The sequence below is a fragment of the Rhea americana genome, unplaced genomic scaffold (assembly GCF_003343005.1).
Source record: "Rhea americana isolate MKP2758 unplaced genomic scaffold, rheAme1 scaffold_154, whole genome shotgun sequence".
In the NCBI taxonomy this organism is placed as follows: Eukaryota; Metazoa; Chordata; class Aves; order Rheiformes; family Rheidae; genus Rhea; species Rhea americana.
Genome location: NW_028185639.1, coordinates 1,989,815 through 2,012,467, shown reverse-complemented (window position 1 = coordinate 2,012,467; position 22,653 = coordinate 1,989,815). Strand labels below are relative to the sequence as shown.

General features: G+C 41.6%; 1 protein-coding gene across 1 annotated transcript in view; it reads right to left on the bottom strand.

Moving 5' to 3' along the window:
• Positions 1-22,653, bottom strand: part of INPP5A (inositol polyphosphate-5-phosphatase A) — a 253,222-nt gene that overhangs the window by 92,939 nt on the left and 137,630 nt on the right. The window contains exons 6-7 of the mRNA XM_085299800.1: positions 14,037-14,100; positions 7,798-7,901 (exon numbers count right to left, since the gene is read on the bottom strand). Of these exons, the coding sequence (XP_085155926.1) occupies positions 7,798-7,901; positions 14,037-14,100 (168 nt within the window). The remainder of the gene's footprint in view (positions 1-7,797; positions 7,902-14,036; positions 14,101-22,653) is intronic.

The following is a 22,653-nucleotide window of genomic DNA, read 5'->3' as shown; positions in this document are numbered from 1 at the left end:
AAAATGATTGCATAAAACTTCTCATTTCTGAAGAGTAATGCACAGAATTTAAAATCAAAAAGTCTGAGCCTATGATGCGGCCCAAGATAATGCCTCCAATCAAGTTGTCATTTCCCATTTGCTATTTTCTTCTTTGGCAACACAATAGGTATTTCAAAAATGTAAAATAAAAATGGGGCCAACTTGACCAGGTTGCTCAGAGCCACAGGCAGTCAGACTTTGAGCGTCTCCAGGGATGGTGTTCCATAACCGGTCTGGGCCTCTCTCCCACTGTTYATCCTCAGAGTGTTGCCTCCTATTTATTCAGATTTTCCCTTGCTGCAACTTGTGGCTGTCACCCTGTCCTTCTGCTGTGCACCACCAAGAAGAGTCTGGCTCCATCTCCTCTCCAGCCCCTGGGTGGCCACTGCAGCCAGCAGCATGGTCTCCCTTCACCTGCACAGAGCCAGCTCTCCCAACCTCTGCTCCCACATCTGCTCCCACACCCCCTGCTCCAGCCCCAACCAGCTTCATGGCCTCTGYTATGCTGGCTCCAGTTCCTTCCCATGTGTCTGCTACTGGGGGCTCTAAGCGGCACACAGGAATTGAGATGTGGCCGCCGGAGTGCCAAGAGAAAGCAAGAGTCCTTGGCCAGGATCTAATGCATCATGGTATGCTGTTGGCCTTCTTTGCTGTCACGGCATGCTGCTGGCTCATGCTCAGCTTACTGTCCTGCAAGATCCYCAGATCCTTTTCTGCGAAACTGCTTCCTGGTCAGTCGCCTCCAGCCTGTGCCACTTTATGGGCTTACCCCATCCTGGGGCAGAACTTYGCATTTGCTGAACTCCATGAGGTTCCCATCAACCCATTTCTCTAGCTTGCTGAGGTCTCTCTGAACAGCAGCCCTGCCCTCCAGCATATTGACTGCCCCCCCAACTTGGCATCATCTCCAAAGCTGCTGAGAGCACGCTCCATCCCACTGTCCAGGTGGTTAACAACAATATTGAACAGTAGTGGCCCCAGTAAAGATCCCTCAGCACCACTAGCAACAGATGCCAAGCTGGACTTTATACCACTGATCACCACCCTCTAAATGTGGTGGTCAACCAACTTTCCAGTCATCTTATAGTCCACTTACCCAGCACACATCTCAGCAACTTGGCTACCACGATACTACAGGAGACTAGGTCAATGGCCCTGCTAGAGTCAACGTAAACAACATCATAGCCCTTCCCTTGCCCACACAACTGGTCATCCAGGAGGATTTGCTCCATTACCYTCACAAAACTAAGAGGTTGACGATCTGGGACTCTACCTTTTGCCGTAAGATTAATCTTTTCCTAGCCCTTGAGAACCTCATTTCAAAGATGAGCAGAGAGAGGCTTCATGACAATGTGAGCCAGTTCCCTCAGCTCTTCTGGAGGCATTCTGCCTGCTGCCATGGACTTGTGTACGTCCAATTAGCTTAACCGGTCCTTTGCTTGGCCCTCCTTTACTGTGGGCCGTGCATCTCTCTCCCAGTCATTGTCTCTAGGTTCAGGAGCCTGGGAGGCTGGAGGGCAGATCTTACTAGTGAAGGCCCAGACAAGGAAGGCACTGAGTACCTCAGCTTTGTCCACACCCCACTCACTAAGTTCCCACCCCGCYGAGCCCTTTCTGTCGACCTTAACCTTCCTGACATGAGTTTCCTTGACCACGGCTGGCAGGAGCAGCAGAGCACTTCCCTGATCACCTGTGTCAAGGAACTGTCCTTCACACACTCCAGAAGTCTTGCAGATGGCTTATGCTCAGCTGTGCTGCCTTTCCAAGAGATAACGGGGTGGCTGATGTCCCCTATGAGTTCCAGTTCCCTTTTTCAGCTGTCTAGGGAAGGCTCCACCTGTTTGTCACCAGGCAGTCTGCAGCAGATGCCCACCATGACRTCTCCTGTGCTGTTCTCCAGTTCTCACCCGCGTGGCTCGCCACCCATTGCAAGGCGAAGCCTCACACAGCCAGTTCAACCACAGCGCTCTGCAGACATGGTGATGCACAAAGTCTCACAGTGCCTCATTCCTGGCAGTAGGTTTACTGCTGACAGGGAACTCCCACTGGTGGGATAACCGAAACACAGGAGACTAAGAGTCCTGCTGTCAATCCTCATCTCGTTCTCGGGTAGACCATCCCACAGGCCTGTGCTCTGATTCCTTTACTGACCACCATAACAAATACAGTCACCCTTGGCTTTACTGCCTTACTCTGTTTCACACTAATCTTCACTGATACAAGTCAATTAAGAGATACTTGCAATCTAGTTTGTATTTCATGACATAGTCAGATACAGGATATTCTAAGAGTAGTTTAGAGCTTTCTCATGCATACACTGACAATACTGGTTTGACAGACAGTAGTGTATATTAGATCCTATTTTGCCAAATTTTCTCTTTATTAAGTATGAAATTCTGATGCCTCTCTATTACAAGTCCTTACCAAAAAAAAAAAAAGAAAAAGAAAAAAAAACCTTGCAGTTATATTGCACCAACCTTTTCTTTGTGAATAGAATCCCTCAGGAGATCGTGCTGACCTTTTAAAACCCCTTAGAAACACCACCTACATAAATAACCTCTGCTACATTGGGTAAAAGGACCTCCAGACAACATTAACATGAAGAGAGAGGTTATAGAGGGCTAATGTCAAAAAGCACTGTGAGCAATAAGTAATGCACACAAACCATGATTGATAATGACTAGCACAGAGCCTTAATTCATCTTTTCTCCATCATTTTACTGAGAGGGACCATATCAAATTAAATAGTGACCCAGTAAGGGTTATTCAACCATACAAAGCAGGGGCACGAAGGAAAGACATATTAAAGTGGCAATGACTGCAGTGTAATTGCAGCTTCTTAAAGGAACACCATAGCTCAAAGAGGAAGATGGGAGAACTTGCATATGAAGCAACTGAATAACGCACAGCAAGAACAAGCGACGCACTAAGCGATCTTCAATATCAACAGGCCTGTGTCGCTGCAATGAAAAGAACTCTCTCAGACTCGCATTGGAAATTATGTTTTAGGTACTCACATCATGCTTAATGTTTTACTAGCCAGGCAAAAGAGCACACAGGATGACACCTTTCCACAAAAAACATGCAGAATGCACTTCCTAGCCTAAGTGACTTCTCTTCTTTCCTTCGATCAGTTTACAAAATTAAAGAATGTATGCTGTTGTGTTTTATGAAACTGTAMGAGTATAGCCTCTTCAAAATATCTAGTTTTCCTGCATTTCAGAACACTACATAGTATAAGGAACACTACAGCCTAATTCAGTCTTTGTACACTCTCAAACGTATCAAATCAGCACTATTCAGTCATACTTTTACTGATACAGATTTTAAGAAGTCATTACATAAATTTAAGTCTCTGCAAATTAAAATAGCTATGGCACTTATTAAAAATGCATAGAGAGAGCTTAAGAATATGAAATTAATCAAGTAGCAAAGTCTATTACATCATGCAATACCAATAATTTAATCAATCATTTGATTTTTGACATACTGCTTTTATTACCCTTTATTTACCAGAAAATAGAGCACAAATAATTTAATAACAATATATCTACTGGAAAACTACCTTTAAGTATCTGCACATGAGGTAAAAGAATATAAATACAAGAAATATGTGACAAAACAGATACACTTGCTGCACTTACTTTCTCACAAGAACTATGCAATGTTCAAGTCATTACTGCTGTCAGCTTCCTTATGTGCACATCACTAGTGAAGTGTCCAATCAGTAGAAATATCTAATTCATTTGCTAAAAGTTATTTTAGAAAACAGATATACAATAATGAATGCAGCCTYTGAAAGATCAAGGCAGGTATTTATTTGTTGGGAAGTTTTAAGTGATGGCCTCAGGTTGGCAGAAGGCCTGTGTGATCAGGGTAGCAGGTCACATTTGGTGGGGCAGGAGGTTTGAGGGTCCCTTTTTACACGTTAGGCAGCTGGGAAGGCATTGGTGGGTACAGGGGAACGCAGGAGCAGGGATGTGGAGTCGGAGAGGGCTGACCCCCCCGGCAGCTGACGGGTAAGGCTCTAGGTCTAGGTCTTTGCTAAAAATAGCTGAAAAAAGGATACATGTTTGACAGCACAACACAGGCTACAAGCCTGTTCTCATACTTTATATCCAATGTCAGACACACAACATTTCTTCTATTTTACGAGGCATCTTCCCTTTTCCTCATATACGTTATTAACCTCTCCAAAGAGCTTTTAAAACTGTAAGAATTCCTTTCTTTAGGATAGCAGAATTTAGGGTTCATAGGAATAGGAACAATGGACCTAAATTTGAGACCCCAGATCAAAATATTATAGTAATTCTATAGCTCATTTTACCTAAAATGTTCTGAGAATGTAACGAGTCATTAAAATTATTTTATAAAATGGTCATTACAGATGGTAAGAATAATAAGACTTACACTAGTAAGGTTACAGCAGTATGGTGATGCTATGACAGAGTCATACACAGGATCGCCAAGACCGTGTGCATCTACACTGTGTAACTGCATTATTATTAGAGCATATGATTTAAAGTACCTTGCATAAGCGACAGTGGAAGACGAAAAGCTGATGGGTTTGGCCTAATCAAAAGACTGTATCTCAAGTAAAAGCCAGCACAGAAGAGCAGGGAGGAGCTTTAGCTCATGCTGGAGATCCAACTGTTAGTACCAAATCTGCATTTAATAGAGCAAGGATGTCTATGCCTATATATGATTAAATGACTTTCATTTTATTGTATCATTTGTATGTGTTCCCCCATACACACTTGTAAATATTCCTAGCTTGAAAACATGTAATTCCTTTAACTTCAATGAATAATTCCCTTATTTAACATTAAGAGTGGAAAAGTTAGTAGGATTTGGTCCAGTAGATGAACCGCTGTTTAACAGCTTAAATCTAAAACTGTGGTCCTTCAGTTTAGGTGTATACTGCTGTTGAACAATATGCCTTACATATTTTGGGTCACTGATGTACTTTAACATTCCTAAAAATTACACTACATCGCTTTATGAAAAGATGAAAATTTTGGGAACAGAATTTAAAGAAATATAGTCTGGGAAAGAAGAAAGAGAAAACTGTTCCTTATTGAAGATTTCAAAGCAGCAATCTTGAATTTTGACTTCAACAGATATTTACCAGCTGATCCACCATCTGCAAACCAGCATAAAAGCAGGTAGAGATTACACAGGTGACTTATGTTCTCTCGGAGAGGTATCTAAAGTTTAGAATAGGAAAAAATATTTCCCACTGCATGTCCCAGAAAAGGGATACCACATCTTTCACCTTACAATATTAAGTCTCTTCTCAGATCCTCTGTTAATAGGATTCCTTTAGCCAGCAGATGGATTGTGAATACAGGCAGTTTCATCTACTAAAAGACAACATAAATCATCATTGAGAAAGGAGAGACTGCAGTAAGGTTATCACCATACAGCCTTCTCCATGAAAGGTTTGCATTAAAGCATTAGTGAAATTAATTCATCTTTCATAAGAGCTTTGAGCAGTATCTGTGATCTATGATAACAACCAATTTCTCACTATGGGAAAAAAAAATTACTCAGGCCTGATAGACTACACAAATCTGCTTTTTTTAAATGGCCTAACATTATCTGGAGTGTTGCTCCCAGAGGCATCATTTGAGTCCTATGCCTAGCCAAGAGGATCCATAAATCAAGACAGAAAGTTTTGTTAGTTTTATATGCAGTGGGCTGTAATTATTTTGAATTGCATTATGCCTCAATCATTGTAATTACTTTTAGATCATCCTTAAGCGGCAGTAATAAAAAGAAAAGAAATCAGTCTTAAACCATTTCTCACACAAAAAACACACTCAATATAACATGAGTAGCCTGGATAAAACATATAAGCGCATGTAAATTTAACTTTTTAGCCAATACGTGGCTCACGCATTCTGTGTCAACTAAAATTCTCAAAATACTCTTTATTTTGCAGTCTTACAATTAAATCATTAGTGTCAATGTTTGGCTAGGAYGGAAATAGGCTGGTAACTGGAATTAATTCTAGCTTTGAAAGCAGATATGCTTACATTAGAACCAAAACTACGTCACTGTCTTTTTTKTTTGTTTGTTTGKTTGGTTTTTTGGGGGGGGCTTATGTATGCTTGAGAGACTCCTTGGTCTTCAGCCGTAAAATGAAAAAAAGCGAAGTGTAAAAATTATCACAGTTATTTTCTGATTTTTCAAATCACACAAAAACCCACCGCAGCTTGGCGCRCACCAGGCTGCGCTCCGGACGAGCCGAGCAGCGCCGAGAGCCGTACAGCTCGGCGCGGCCGCCACCCGCGTCGCCGCAGTCCCGCGGAGCCCTGGCTGCTTCCCCCTCCCACGTGGGCACAGCCGACCCCCGAGAGGCCCCGGAAACGGGCACGGTCCCGGGTCCACACAACGGTGTGGGAACGGACTGCGCAACTTCTTCAAGGGACTGTGAAGATTGCTCGTGTAAAAGACAGCAGTAAAGGTACTGAACAAGTTACGCGTTCGTCAGCCTCGTGATGAAACGACAGCAGTGAAATAACTAYGGAAATGCTTCCTCGCGGGCAGCAATGAGCAACGCGTAACCGGCCCACCGCCTGGTCACCGCGCTCTCACGCCGCTGCCCGGCGCTCTCCGCGTTGCAATCGGATCATTCCACAGCACCGTTCGTGTTGGCCATCACCCATCCCGCTACCGCTTACTGCAGATGGAGGAGGAAAATACGTATCTGAGCAACTACACGAAGTTCCTTTTAAAACAGGGAAACACTAAACTCCAAAAAAGTATTTAAGATGTATATTCACAGCAGGTAAAAGCTAATGAGATCATGTCAAAGGCAGTTTCCTTTCCAGCTGAGAGATACAGAATATTAGGAAAAATAATTCAGTATCCAAGTCAAGAAAAGAAAGAGAAGGATCCCATCAGTCCTTAACCACTTATGTAATGCTCTTTTGGGCACAAATGTACTACTTTTATATCTCTGACTATGAACATTTATACAAATTCTAAATTAATTTTTAAAACTTACACAGTTCTAATATTAGTAGTAATGTGCACACTTGATCCATAAATGTCATAAGAATTCAACAAATTTATTCACTTGATTTGTAGTAAATGTTAATCATTAAACACCCGTATTCCAGATACTCTTACAAAATTTTAAAATGAGCAAATTAAAATCAACCCCAAAGAAGTCTTAATTAGAAGCAAAGATTGCACTTGCATGTGCAATTGCACTGGCAGGTGTAACAGAAGAAAACCCTGTCTGCTTAGCTCGTGCTTCCATCTCGGACAAGACCGTCGCCTCCAGTTGCAGTCATGCGGCATCCCCCAGTTTAGAGAACAGCAAAGAGGGAGCACAGGGGCCAGGTTAGAAGAAACATCTACAGCCACACGTATTCTTGCACCAGTAAGAAACCTTTTCCCTRCATCCTTGCAGTAGTGTCTAACCGTGCTAAATAGAAAGCAGTATGGCAGCAGCCCCGACGGCCGAGCTGCTGCAGACCTATCATTGGCACTGTATGCTATTTCTTTGGTTTTAAATGTTCAAATGAGTCTTTTCATCACTGCCTCCATCCTTCACAAGGATTTCCTAATATACAAAGAGCTCCATTTAAATTTGGTAAATCCATGCAGTGACTTTAAATATATATTATGAGAAACTGATGCATACAAAATAATCAAATCTTGATTCTGACCTGATTTATATTACTGAGAGTAGCTTCTAAAATAAATCAGAGCACATTGGAATGAAACCTCATATTTGGGAATGGTCCACTGGATTGTACATACCTCAGGGAAATAATCCTGTGGAAACTTCTCTTTTTCCAGCATGGGCGTGCTTTCTAAAGTGTCTGAGTAGATTTCTTTCCCRGTAACCTTTTTATACTTCTTAGCTAGAAAGAGATATAAAACATACTTAACACACAAACCTTTTACATTATAAGCAACCTTAGCACTCACTAGAAGAACAGTGGCATCTGCAAAACAGGTACTGTCTTAGCACAAATACGCAAGCAGTGAACTGTTTTTTTTTGGGGTGGGGGGGAAACAGAGAGCACTGAAACACAAACAGACATGCCTCTTTGTATCACATATTCTCATGCTATGCAGTTAGGGGAAGTACTACTTTTACTGTTCAAAGCACCCAAAAGCATAGGAGCTTTACAATTTACAATTACAAATCAGCTCCTTAGCTAGCATCCAGCAATTTACACTAGATAATTAACAGGAAAAGTAATTAATTCAAAATACATCAAGGTGAAAAATGGTACAAGAACATTGATTATCTGTATAGGTTCTCTAGCATCTTTCTTTTCCAGATTTTAAGACTACCTACTTAAACATCATCTGATGCACATTTGTAACACATTAATAACCACGTCTTTCTCRCATCTAACAAGTACACAGTCAGCGAAACCATCTCTGTTTCTTGCCTTTTGCTTTATATCGCAGTGTTGACAATCATCATCCGCTTAGTACTGGGCCACACTTTTATCTTCTGCTGGGACAGTTATGGCAGTTGGAGGGCTGATTTTTTTCACCCTGGAACTAACCCACCAATGCTGGCGGAACTCTTAACAAAATACAAACTGCGCAAAAGCTGACAATAAGCTGAACAGCCMATTCCATTTGTGGAACTGATCTAAACCAAACTCATTAAAAAAAAAGTCCTGCCAGAGTGAGCTGTGTTTCCACCCGGGAGAGTTTGCTGATACAAGAATAATGGTCCAGCTATCACAGAAATCATTTTAGGAATGGATACRAATGTCAGGACTTACTGAGGGATGTGTGCCCAGCACCACCTTTTCAAACCCTCAGGAAAATCTAAGTAATCTTTTGGGGTTCACAGCTCAACAAATCTCTAAGGTTAATGGCATCAAAGGGAGATAACATTTCATTAAGTATAGACATCTCATCTTCGCAGAAAGGTGGGAAAGAGTCATTGGYAAACAGCGAACCACAGAACGGTCGAGGCCGAGGCCAGTAGGGACCTCTGGAGATGGTCTGGTCCAAACCCTGCTCAAGCAGGGTCAGCTCCAACAGGATGCCCAGGCCCATGTACAGTCAGGCTTGAGTATCTCCAAAGGATGGAGATGCCACAACCTTTCTCTGGGCAACCTGTTCCAGTGTGCAACCACCCTCATGGTAAAGAAGTGCTTTCTTATGTTTAAGTGGAATTTCCTGTATTTTAGTGTATGCCCATTGCCGCCTGTCCTGCCACTGGATACCACTGAGAAGAGTCTGGCTCAGTCTTCTTTACACCCCCAAATCAGGTATTTATCTCCTGTGGTGAGAGCCTCCCCCTGAGCCTTCTTACCTTGAGACTAAGCAATTCCAGATCCATCATCCTCTCTTCATATTACAGATGCTCCAATACTGTAATTATTTTAACGGTCTTTTGCTAGACTTGCTCCAGTATGTCCCTGTCTTTTTTATACAGTTGGTACAATTCTTTTCTATGTTCTAAATCTAACCAGCTAGAGGCTAGGGATAACTAGAACTGCCTCACCACTACCTTCCCAAACGTCTCTCCAAAAAAGTYGGAGCTAGACAGCCTTTTTTGTGAAAATTTAGCCTGTTTTTGATTAACAATTGCCTCTGCAAGACAAGGTGAAATCCTCAAGTCACTCAGTGAAGTCATTCAAATATTAGGATGCCCTAGGACAAAAAAAGTTCTCATATGAAGAAATGTTTTCCTTCAGAGACGTGGGAGTAAGAGGAAGTATGTTGCATCAAAACAAAATACTGAGTGGGCTAGAACAGGAAAATTGGAAATTTTTCTCTGTTATGTCCCAGTATAGGAATAGGGATGGTCACTAAATTAAAAACCAGCAATGTGAAACATGATAAAAAGAGGAGTTTTTTTGTCTATCACATTATYGGGGGTTGGATGACTTAATGTCCCAGAATGCCAGACTTGAGCAAGAATATGAAAAAGACTGCATATTCTTAATTACTTAAATACCCAGAACTACAACAGAACTCACATAGACCTAAACAGAGCCTTTCAAAGGGTAACTGCTAAGCTTCAAGGTCTAACTCAGATAGACTCCTCAGATGCAATTGCCTCATAGCTGCCTGTCAAAGGATTTCTTCATCTTCTGCTGAATCTCTGCTGTATTTAGTAAAAGTTACTGGGCGAGCTGGACCGGTGGCATTGTACTGATGCAACACAGCAAGTTCTATCCACATGGATGGGAACAATTTTTAACTCTGCCTACATCCCCACTACCTACATGCCAGCCTTCCTCAGTCAAGAAGGCCGATAACATAAATCCCTAGTATCAGTTGGGAGTTCCTTAATCAGCAAAGTGAGTGACAGTAATTTAAAAAAAAATAAAAAATTAAATTATAAAATTAAAAACTGATCTGCAGGAAAAATAGGTCTTATTTGTTCCTTATTTCCTCTCAAAATGTTCTGTAACATTGCAGCTCAATCACCTCTAAATAATCTCATTTGCTTAGGCACTTGTAAACTCTTATAGTAAAAACACAGTCTTATTTTCTGAATGGCCTCCACTGACATCAGGTCACCCAYATCAGCTTCCCTGATCAGGTTTTTCAAACCAAGACAGTTTAAAATCTTGCTTTTCCATTCAAATCCTGTATCAGTTGTTCCTGGGCCACGAAGCCACCTTTTCCAGATTATTTGTGGCTGTCAGCACATGAGACTGATGTGTGAATTTAAAGGTGGAAAGGATGCTGTGCTTGTACAAGAGATTTAGGGGTAAAGAACATCACTCTGAAAAGTCTTTAAGGAATGGTTAATTAAAGGTCAGMTCCATCTACAGACCTATATGGATCAAAACCGAGCGGTTCTATTTCTTGATCCACTTTGTTCTCAGCCTCTCCCCTGAGGCAATATGTGGGCATCTCCAAACGCATGGACCTGACCAAATTCACCGAACTTGTCCTACGTAGGTAGCAGGGCAGCTATCTCACAGCTGCAATTAAGCTGGAACTATCAAATTGGATGGAGTTTTAATCAGCCATATATCAGAGAACTCCAGAAACACTACTGTCAAGAGTCCTGAACTGTTGAGTTCTACCGGATATTTGGTGACACTCCAAGTGAYACAAAAATTCGTCAGTTTAAGCTGTCTAGATAAAGCATCATCTGTAATCAGAGGAAGCATTTACTGTAATGTAGCAATATATTTTCAGGGAAAAAAAAGTGCTTCATATGCCAATCACTTTGAGATCTGGCTCCCATAGGAAGMCTAAACAAATATCTTGATAAACAAATGTGGCATCATTCTAAGTAGATCATGGATGGATGTGCCTCTTTCAGTAAGTTGGACAGTGTCAGCATAAAGATCCCGACGTCTTTCAAAACGCAGAAAACATTTGGCAGAACAGTGAGGACTGAAGGCTTTTACTGGGAGAACCTAAATAAAAGGTAGCACTTGGCAGAAAGGAGGCATTTTACTATCAACTAACTTGAACATCAGTGCTAAACATGAACTARTAATAATTTATTTATATGACTGCTGCGAAGCAAATGCAGCAGAAAAGGAGCATGCCTTCTCAYGTATCTCCAAGAGAAAACACATCTGAACTATTTCTGACTTCACATCACAAAAAACAAGATTCCTTCTGTAAATCAAAGTTGTGACACTGCTCCAAGGATAAGATGTAGACTGAAATCAGCCTAACACCTCAGTTTGCAAACCCCTCTGTTAGATGATGGCTCTTTAGAACATATGACTTTTTAGTACTTTGAATTATAAGCTGACTTTTGGGCCTATGTCCACTGTAAAAAATGGTTCAACACCTTCTATGCTGTAGAAAATAATGCATGAGACTCCAGCAGACAATTGTTCACAATTCAAAACTCGAATATCTCTGCCTGAAAAATACAGACAATTTTTTTCTCCAAAGACTATATTGAGACACATTCAACTGTGTAGTGAATTTTGAAAGAACATAGTGACGTTACGGGAATACTGAATTGCATATAAACACCTATTTTTTTGCATGTTTTTGAGCAGAACTAGAATCTCATACTGATCTGTGTGCAGATATCATGTATCCATTTGGATTTGTCCTGTTTTAAGTGGCTAAGGCACTGTGAAAACGTCAGTAGTCATGACAGAAGAGACCGGTTTTACACCTCAGCTGAAAGATGGGAGCCGTCAGGTCATACTTTTACAAACACCACATGGGGAAACTGATTYTGCCCTATATTAAGGGAACAGCAGGTGACTTACAACACAGATYCAGTGCAGCACCTGCCACCCCTGGATTTTTCTTAGTTTTTCCTGCTAAGAGATGATTGGGCCAAATGCATCTTTATGAAATTGAGCTGATTCACCGCCTCATGTGGCTTTGCTAAAAGACTTTGCTGAGCAAAATGAAGCACTGGATATTTAGAGTGTGTTTTTTTCCTCAAACAAGCATCTGTTTACCTCTTTTGCACTGATTCATTTCCCCTGTTTTTTCCTTTAATTTTCTCACTTTTTTTATACTTGTTTTTTTCTTTAGAACTGCCAAACATGAATAAACCYAGAAAACTCCTCTTCTCCTAGCACTGTTTGCTTTGTCAGGTGTCACTGGAGTTGGACACCTCTGATCTWTGACCAGCAGGAGGGTAAGTGGTATTCAGAGCGAAAGTAGTAGACCACCAGCACCGGTGCAATGAAATTGCCAGCTCATGAATCATGAACACGGATCACATATTGCTGATGCACAAAGCCATTCACATGGCAAAATGAATAAACAGTTGTGAATGCTGTCACCTCCACTGTAAATGTTTGTCTCTTTGCCTTATTCATTGGCTCTTGCCCTTACAAACATGGTAGACCAGTAGGTTGTTCCACCTGGGGACTGGGGTAGCACCTTAGACACCCAGCTTCCTGTGCAATGCCAGTTCCCTCCTGTACTTCAGTCCCACAAACAATTCACTTGATAAAAAAMCATCTTCTACTATTGCTTAGTGTCTATTAAACTGTTCTAATTTGGGAGAAAGACTAGATATGCCAGCTGACCTCTCATTAAAAGTCCCTACATCACTACTGAGTTTTCCAGGGCTTGTTCTCAGCAATAAAATATGCTGTGAACTGCTGTGATGTATAAAATTTTCCTTCAGCGTCAAAAGCAATGATGAMAAAAGGACTTATGTTGGCTAAATCTTGAATTATAATATACATAGAACTACTGTTCAAATGTTTCATTGAACGAAGATCCTGTACCTTCAATTACATGAGCAAAGACAATCTGTCTCTACTGAGAACAAAAGTAATGAATCTATACAATTAAGACAATCAGTTCACTCCATAGTTATCACCATTTCAAGTGTCTCCAATTAATGGGATGCTAGATGTAGTATTAATGTGACTCAGTTCTGTAAGCTAAATGAAGCTCGCAAGATTTTTATATTACATGTGCAGACAATTCTCAACTGAAATAACATAAATTTTACATAATCTTTTCTATATGTACCTTCACAAAGCATTCAATGATTGTCTATTTTATTTCTAAGATTAATGCACCTAGCCTAGCATTACTTTAAACTTCTGAGATTTAGCAAGACTTCCAACCTGATAGATCAATGCTGGTTAAAAACAGTGACACCTTCCTACTGACCTGTACTGCTCCAAAGTAATTTGAGCCATAAATCTACCTCAGCTGTTTTGCAAAATGCTCATCACTGCTGGGCATATAAGGTCTCGGTGCTATAACAGATCCACACTGAAGAACCTTGCGGACATTGAGAGTTCTCCTGAAATCATCAGGAATCTGTATGGATCCAAAGGTCCATCTGCATGCCTATGATTAATGCACCAGTTTTCAACCTGTGGCTGGTCCATTGACTTCTTCTAAGAGGTCTATGAAAGGTAAGGGAAGTAAAGCCTTTCATCGATGGACTTGCATGTATTATACAAAAGTTTGYATATGCTGGAAAATCTGTTAGGCACCACTATTAGAAAAGATGACTGAAAGCCAGGATTAACATAAAATGCCCCAAAATGCCTTGAAAAATATCATTTTTTAAAAAAGARTTAGTGACATTTAATTCCTTTGCTTACCTTTAAAATCAAATTGGTAGATGTTTTTCAAGGATTCATGAAGAAAGTAAAAACTTCCTAGAGCCTGCAAAAAAAAAAAAAGCAATAAAATAAGAAATTATAAAAGTATCTGCTTTGCCTCACTACAAAAAAAATCATGCCTTCCAACCAAAAAACTAGAAGGAACTACATACTAGCAAACAAAAATACAATCTGTAACAATCATACATTTCCTTTGCTGTTTCTTTAAAGTTGCATAAGCAGTTACAAAGAAGATTGTTAGAAGTCTAATAAACACAGYAAGGGCACAAGGGCATTTTCAGAAATTCCTAAAGGACTGATGTGAACAGTGCTTCAGTAATTTAGCAGATCGGACAAGTATCCTTCTAAACACAGAAAACATCCTCATAATTCTTTTCCACTGCAGGCTCAGGAAGGACTTCAGCAGCTTTGAAAAACAGCTTTGCCAGCTGCAGAGCGGACATAACACTTAAGATCCGACCGGAGTCTCGGGAACATCCATCCACGCTTGTCCAGCTGTCCAAACCTCCCAGCACCGGCGCACCGACCGCGCAGCGCAGCGCGCCCAGGGCTGCCGGCCACGCTCCACCACGCTCCGCGGGGCGCCGACGTCGGCGAGCGCGCTGACCGGAGGAATGTGCAAACACCTCGCAAGGCTCCGATCTTTGAATCTATGTCAAGCTTTTTGACTCTGTCAGGACTGATGTGTTTCTAAGTATACGCAGAAGCAGTTTAGCGCCTACAAAAACACACGGATCATTTCCGTCACCACTGAAGATCGAGCATTAAGAGCGATTTTACGTGCCCRTGCTTTGGATTTAGGAAGGCTGTATAACTGCAGCTCTCAAGCACGGCAGGTAAACGCGTGTGGCCACACAACGGGCAGCAGAGACGCCCGCGGTGACCCCGTGCAGGCTGCTGAGCAGCCCAGGGCGGCCGCCTTGGCCCCCGTGCCGGAGAGGGCTGGCCACCCCGACCTAGCCGGCAGCCAGACACGGCCCGGCACGTCCTCGGCCCGTGTTTTTGGCCAGACCTTCTCAGGGACACGAGAAAGGCAGCAGAGGAAGACAACCCCATCAGCACCAGAGAACACCGATCCTCCACCAGAACATTTTCCAGAGACTGAAAATTGCCAGCTCTGGCCACGCCTGGTGAACCYGACTTTAACTCGCACCAGCAAACCTCTGCCGAGGGGGCTTCCGCAGCTCCTCCGAGGAGCCGGAGCCAAGCCGCCGCCGCCCGGAAACCCAGAGCTTCCCCGAGGGCAGACGGTCCCTCCGCTTTCCCACCGCGGCCGGCCCTTCTCCGCAGGCGTTTGCTGGCCGGCCGGCCACGGTCCTCTCCCAGGGAGCCTCCGGGCGCGGGCGCTGCTCGCCGGGGCTTCTCGGACGAGGACAGAGCCCGACTCCGCTTATGCCAAGGGAAGCTCTGCCACGGTTTCACCGGCAACGACCGCGAGCTTCCTGCTTGCTTTTACTTCTCCCCAGCTACGTAACGTACCGTTCTTCTCCAGTTAACGGGCGCAGGTTTACACGTTAGGAAAGAGTAAAGGAAAATCAAGTGAGAAAGAAATGGAATGAACAGATTTCATAGTGGAATGTAAAAAATATGTAAATTTTGAACAGGGACTTGATGAGCCTTTAAATACATCTGATGCACGCAACCGACGCAAAAGGAAGGGGTGAAAAAAAGCAGCCTGCCACTACATGAAGTCGTACTGACAAGTATAAAAGAGCGAATGCATTAAACAAAAAGGATGATTTAGTTTCGTTTTGTCTTTTTACTCCTATCACGACAGAGACCCTCCCGGCAGAGCAGCGTTTTGGTTCAGCGAGTGCTGCATTATTTATGAGACGCTGCACATCTAGAGATTAAACATTTGCTGATTTGTCAAAAGCGCGAACATGAGGTCCTGCCCATCTCCTTGACATATTAGTCCATCCAACGGAAAACACTGTCACACATTTAATTGATGAGTACGCTTCCTTGTGACCCAGCAGCTTGCTTTAGGTTTTTCGTTTTCTTTTTTTTTTTTTAATATGGAGGAGGCAAATAAGAAAATGCAGGAGATGCTCTGGTAGAGGACTCAAGGTTAACTATCCCGCAACAAGGACACACTGTCAGAAAAGAAAATTATTCTGATACAGAATAAAAACACTGACRCTCACTATTTGCTTTCTAGCTGAATATAATATCATTAGCAATTAATAAGATGCTGGTATCTCAGCCTAAACTTTGATTATAAACTCTGACCTTTGGCTTTCAAAAACTCTGGAGATTATTCTTATATAGTAATATAGAGAGTTTCCGCCCATACAGAAAAGTATAGTTTACCTCCCTTTTAGGCAGACAAAACCAGTTAAAACTCTTCAAACAAAATAACATTCAAGTTACAATTAAAATTCAGTCCTGCTGTACTTGAAAACATCTTTAGAAATCTTAATTATCCTCTGCACCAAATAAAACGAAGAAAAAAAAATACATGCTGTCACAACTTTCAACTTTGTGAAAAGGCAGCAAATCCTACGTTCGAAGTGCCTGGCTCTTAGGCCGTGAATCGGCCCTGCTCACGAGGCTTATCAGAGAAAAAAACACTCGCACTGGAAAAAATCATTTTCAGACTATCCCTTGGCAAAACTAAGTTACGAGGAGATGGATCAAAACCAGGGGCTCAGGAGCTCGACGCTGGAACAAGGGCCCCCACGGCAGCACCCTGCTTCCTGCTCCGGCGCCGCAGGGAACGTGGCTGGTTTCATAAACACCACGCAGACGAGCGGGGGTCTCGCGACGCGGTTCTGCACCGCCGAATTTTATGTTATGGATAAGCATCTTCTGTTCTTAACTTCAATGTATTTTATACGCATGCAGTCTTTATCCCACGGAAATCAACGGGAAGACTTACGAAGTAAAATACTTCTCGGGGAAGGACACTACWGCTGAGCTATGATCTGCTTTGATTTATTTAGAGAGCTGACCTTAAAAGCTTATAGCATAAGTATCACATCAAATTTAAGCCATTTGAATCTGATATATATTACAAAAAGGCAAAATATATCAATAATTAGGTCAGTTTTCAGCTATAAGATCTAGTAGAACATGATTACTTTATTTCACTAGCAGTTATCATCAGCTTAACAGAGCAATTTAAAGTTGTGTTTTCTAGACTTCAATCATTCTTTGCTCTATCTGAATTCTCCCCAGCTGGTCCATACCTTTCTTCAATACACAAGCAAAATCTGGCATACAATATGATGCTTTAAGAACTCAGTATTAGCATATAGCTTTATTTCAGCTCTCAGGATGGCTTTCACAATAAGAACATCAGCCTGAGAAAGTACCTGGAAAACATCCCAAATGCCTGAACTCTGACAAAGTTAAAAGTAAATGAAAATGGGATCTCTAAATGGGAAATACTGGGCCAGTAACAGGTGGCCAACAGCCTACCCGTACCATTTAAATACCACAGTTAAGGGAGCTTTTCTCTTCTTCGAAACCTATGGTCGCAGACAGCTGGAAGGGACCCTCTGGGAYCTCTTGTCCATCCCAGCCCAAAGCAGGGGTGACAACCAGTCTGCTCTGGCCTTGTCCAGAAGAGCTTCAAAAATCTTCAAGGTTGGAGGTTTCCCCACCTTTTGGAGCCCCTGTTCTACTGTTTGGCCACCTGGAGGGTGAATGTCTCCTTTCATCTAACTGGAATTTCCCTTGCTGCAGCTGAGATGGAAATGTAAGGCTAATTAAACAAATGTTTGGAAATAAGTGATCTATCCAAATCAGACATTAATAATTTTAAAGACAGGTAAATATTTAGATCTACACGACAGGAATCCTGGAGCTTTTACAGCTATATGCCAATGACTAAACCAGGAAGAATCAAGATGCTCTACAAAGTCCGTTCTATTTAGATGCTATAACTATTAAAAAAGAGCACTGGGCTTGTGCTCAGGCTACAGCTTTACTGCTGGGCCTCCTGATCTGCTCACTGCTTCACTTTTTACAGCTCTAATCTCATTTTTCAAACTAATTTTGAAGAATTATATAGTGCAAATTGGGTTTGATAGTCTACATTTGTAGTATTGAATGTCAAACAATTGCACACACAAAGAATCCCTGATAGCGCTTAATYAACACGGAGCAGCCTCAGGAACTGATAGTGCCACCAGTAAAGATAGGCTTTGCCTGGGTAATTCTAAGCACACCGCTCAAAGTAAAACTCTAATGGAATGGAAATTACGGCTATCGCTCCCTTCCGCATTGTTACCAACTTAATCACGTTTATGTACATAAATGGTAACCTGTAAAAATGATGGAGTGCAGATATGATCCACTGCCATAATACAATGGAACATAAATAAAAAGAAACTCTCTATCAGGGCCCTAGATCCTTTTCTTCAGGAGACTGTGTTAATTCCAATTAATTCTCCTGAAATGAGAGGGTGTGTTGACAATAAGGTTAAACAGCATTAATCTGAAATCTAGACATGCTTTATTTTATTATTTATATGTTTAATACTCTTTGGAGGGGGGGGAAGTAATAGTGCATACAGCACCAGTAGCATATATAGGATCTAAGTAATTTCATAGAGAAACATGAACAATAAGAGGCCCTAAACAGTTCAATTTTAAAAAATTCCAAAGATAAAGCAGGAAATCCATTCTTTCTTCCATTTTAAGGATCATCTAAATTGGCTGCTCTTGCAGTTAGCACAGGTCCCGTGCAATCTGCAAGCAGGGACGATTACTAAGAGGCCACCTAAGAAACGGCGTCATGTCATGCTATCTTGCTTTTCAGAAGATCCTGCTTGCCTCTCCCCAAAAAGATATTACTGTGAAAAAATTAGGTAACTTCTCCACCTTACTATATTGGAGTTAAATGATCATTGTTTCTAATTGGGTTCCAGAAAACCATTCAGTTGCATACCGGAAATTTCTGTCATTATTCCCTGCCAAGAGGCTCATCTAGATAAACTGCTGGCAATGGCAAAATAGGCACACTGGTTCTGTTGCATTACACATTTGGCGTTATTAGAAACAGTGTTCCTGATTCTACGGAAATCCTACCATAAAAATCCAAAGGTTTAAACAGCAGTAATTTTCTTTAACAGCCAATTGACATAAGTGCGTTTTTTAAAGCATATGGCATTTCAACCGTGGAAATTTAATGTATAAAGGAAAGTTTAATTACTGCATAGAGTAAACATTTACTGCATTACCTCACTAAATGTGATAAAGCTAATATATAAAGATTGCTTTAGATAAATTTAAAACAAATTGCCAATGATGACATAGAAACTGTAATTCATGTAGTCATAAAATCCATAATTAGCTTTAATGAATATTTAAAGTCAAAGTTCAACCCAACTTTTTCAATGTTTAACCTACTATATCAATATAGTTCAAGGAATTCATTTATCATCGGACATGACAACGTCTGAATATTAATTAGCACAGGGCACTGCTGACAGGAAGTCCTTATCTCTCACCAGGCCTTCTGACTACAGCACATGTCAACAGTATGTTTGTCACGTCTGATATTATTGATTACCTGCCTGTTTTGCTAACAACAATTAAAAAAATATTGTACATATTTATAAACCTGAACGTCAAGAGCACAAATTAATTTCCCATTGGTAAAATGGAGTCTATTAGCTGCCACGTCTCAGTCAGAGGAACAGGAGCAAACGAGCAAGTGCAGAAACTCCCGACAGAAGACCGCGACCATACGTGAAAGCCCTCTCAGCGGGAGGGCACGGGGACGCCCTTCTTGGGTTCCTCTGTGCAGCAATGACGCTTCGGAGACTTCACCGGGGAAATCCTGCAGCAGGAATCTCTGGGAGCAGGTGGAGGTCCTGCCCGCGTGGTGGGACAGGACTGGACGGCACACCAACACGTGCTCAGGCCAGCAGAAACACGAACTGCTCTGAACCCCTCTTAGCTACAGGTTACCTTGAATTTTCATGACTGCTCTGAAACACTCAGCAAAAACACCCGTCCTTTATTTTGCCCTAAGGATTTAGTTTTGATACAGTTTTAACTTCTCAAGAAAAAAAGGCAAGATGTGATGCAAGAGCAGGCTGGTTCCAGAAAGACTAGATGATCTCCAGAGGTTCCTTCCAACCTCAACCATTCTGTGATTCTGTTCTAATTCATTTCAACAGGGACTTACAAAGTAACTACAAATAATGAGCAATACTAAAGCATATGCTTGTGTTCACCATCTACTCAATCCAGTAAACCTAAATTAACACTAAATGCCTATTATTCATTCAAGGTGAAAAAAAACAGACTGGTTACACAGATCAACTCATTATAAAATCATCTATCACTTTTTATTTGCAAACAAATTAGGTGTCCAGCAATTTATCATTTCCTGAATTAGACTTATCAGCTAAAGTACATATAATTAAACTGCTATTGAGCTCCCCGCGAGCAGACCTTGTCTACCTGACGTGCAGATGACTGGAACCCAAATGGACCAAGCCATTTCAAACAATTATGTAGTGCTTTCACAACTTCGTATCTCAAACACAGGTATCAGCTTAATTTCAACAGTATTTGAATAATTGCACCTTTTAAAAAGTGTAGAAGTGAGTGGCCTCCAGATACTCTGTGACACACAAACTCAGAAACTGCTCTTGACATGCGGAGAACACMAGGAGCAGAAGGGCTGATGGCTGCCAGCAGCAGCCTGCAGAGCRTGCCGATTCTCCAAGGGGAAAAAGGCAGGGCTGTTAAGGGCAGGAATCTTTTATGTGGTGCCTGCTATGACACAAAGTCACAGCTCCCTTCCGATTTTTTTGATCCGAAATGAATGATGTTCTGGCGTGGAGAAGCTGAGCAGAGAGAGTCACCGCCAGACCTGAGAGAGCAGGAGCAGTCGCAGCAATGCAGCAGGGACTACAGCAGGACCAGCTGACCAGCTCGTTTGAGTGACGGCTTTCAAACAATTCAAATAGTCCAATCTCCTCGGCAATAACTGACATTTCTACGTTGCACTCCTGAAATGTCCGAAGGCAGTCAGAGCACGGAGAGGCATCTCATCATCTTCTCCTGCTATGATGCTTCCTAAGCTAGTCAATGCGTTTCCTAGCTCTTGCAAGGCTCAGCCACTGCCTAGACATAGTTCATATACCGTATAAGGATTCACRTGATTCATTCTGAATATATATTCCTAATTTCATAACTCTCAAAAAAATTTCTTTGCAATTGTGAAAACTCCATCTAGACTGCATTAGTAATATACACTTACACACACGACTACTCTCATTAAAACAAATAACACTATTCACTTGAGAAAAGTAAAATCACTGGCTGGATCGGTATTAAAGATTCTCTTATGTCATAAAATCAAAAACAATGTTAAATACCATAATATGAACTTACTTTATGTTGTAAAGAGGTACCTTGTAATAACACATTTTGTCTGCGTAATTGCTAGTATCTCAACGTTTTCTCCAGCAATCATTTCTCAATTAAGTCAATGGGGCAAGGGCAGTACAGTCCCCTTATACCAGGAGTTTGCACGTACAGCTGGTAGAGAGGGAAAAAAAAGAAAAGTCCTCCRCACTTCCACCCTCCCAGAACGTGCAGGGCCGTTCCTAATCGTCCTCAACCAAGCAGCTTTAACGCCAGGGCCCTGCTGAGCCACAGTTTACCTGCACCAGATATACTTCTGACACCTAACACGGCTCCCTCATTTCCTCTACCTTCTCGTCTCTCCAGTGCAGTCTTTTTAGATGCAAAACCAGCAATAACTAAGCTATTAAAAAGAACGGTCACTAAAYTTTCCATTAAAATACGTGAATCATTCAAAAATCAATTCTGATTTCTGTTTATATAACAGTCTAATCRGAATGCAGTAAATTCAGTAAAGAACCATTGATCTATGAGCTTTCATATATAGTTTCATAGCTTGTGTAGTTTATTTCTGGACTCATTACCGAGTTACAGATATTTTGCAATTAATTATCTATCTTTACAAGTTTCTAAAAAGACTGTGGCCTGCCTCCGTGACAGCTTGCATAATAGTTTTAAAAATTCCAAAATATTTGAATCCAAATTAGTTTAGACGCTTAATCAAGTGACCATTGTAAAAAGTTTTTTGCGAACCCGATCTTTACAAATATCTCAGAAAAGCCCATCTGCTGGCAGCAACTGCCAACAGTACATTTTCAGGAAAAAATTTAAGTCCCATAAGCTCTCATTTTCTTGTTCTGAAGACTAACAAAATGAGTGATCTTTTGCTAACATGATCCATCTCTATTATAATCTCTCTCTTTTTTTTTACTGTATCAAAATAGGAAATGAAAGCTCATATTCAATTTTAAAAGTCTCTTTGGGGCTAGATTATTTAACAAGAATAGAACAAATAAACAGAAAATCTGAATCACGCATAAAAACCTCTGGTAAGTAAATAAATAATCCACTTGTAATTACTGCACTGCCAAGCATATTTAATGCTGCTTTTGACACTAACATCTTTCACAGAGAAATTTGGTGTTTTAAYTACAAACCAGTTCGGTAAGAACTTCGCACAGAGGTTCTCCTCCTGCAACGGGGGCTGCCCAAGGAGCCGGGGGAGCAGCGGCAGCCCCCGGGCGAGGCGAGGGGCTCGCGCGCC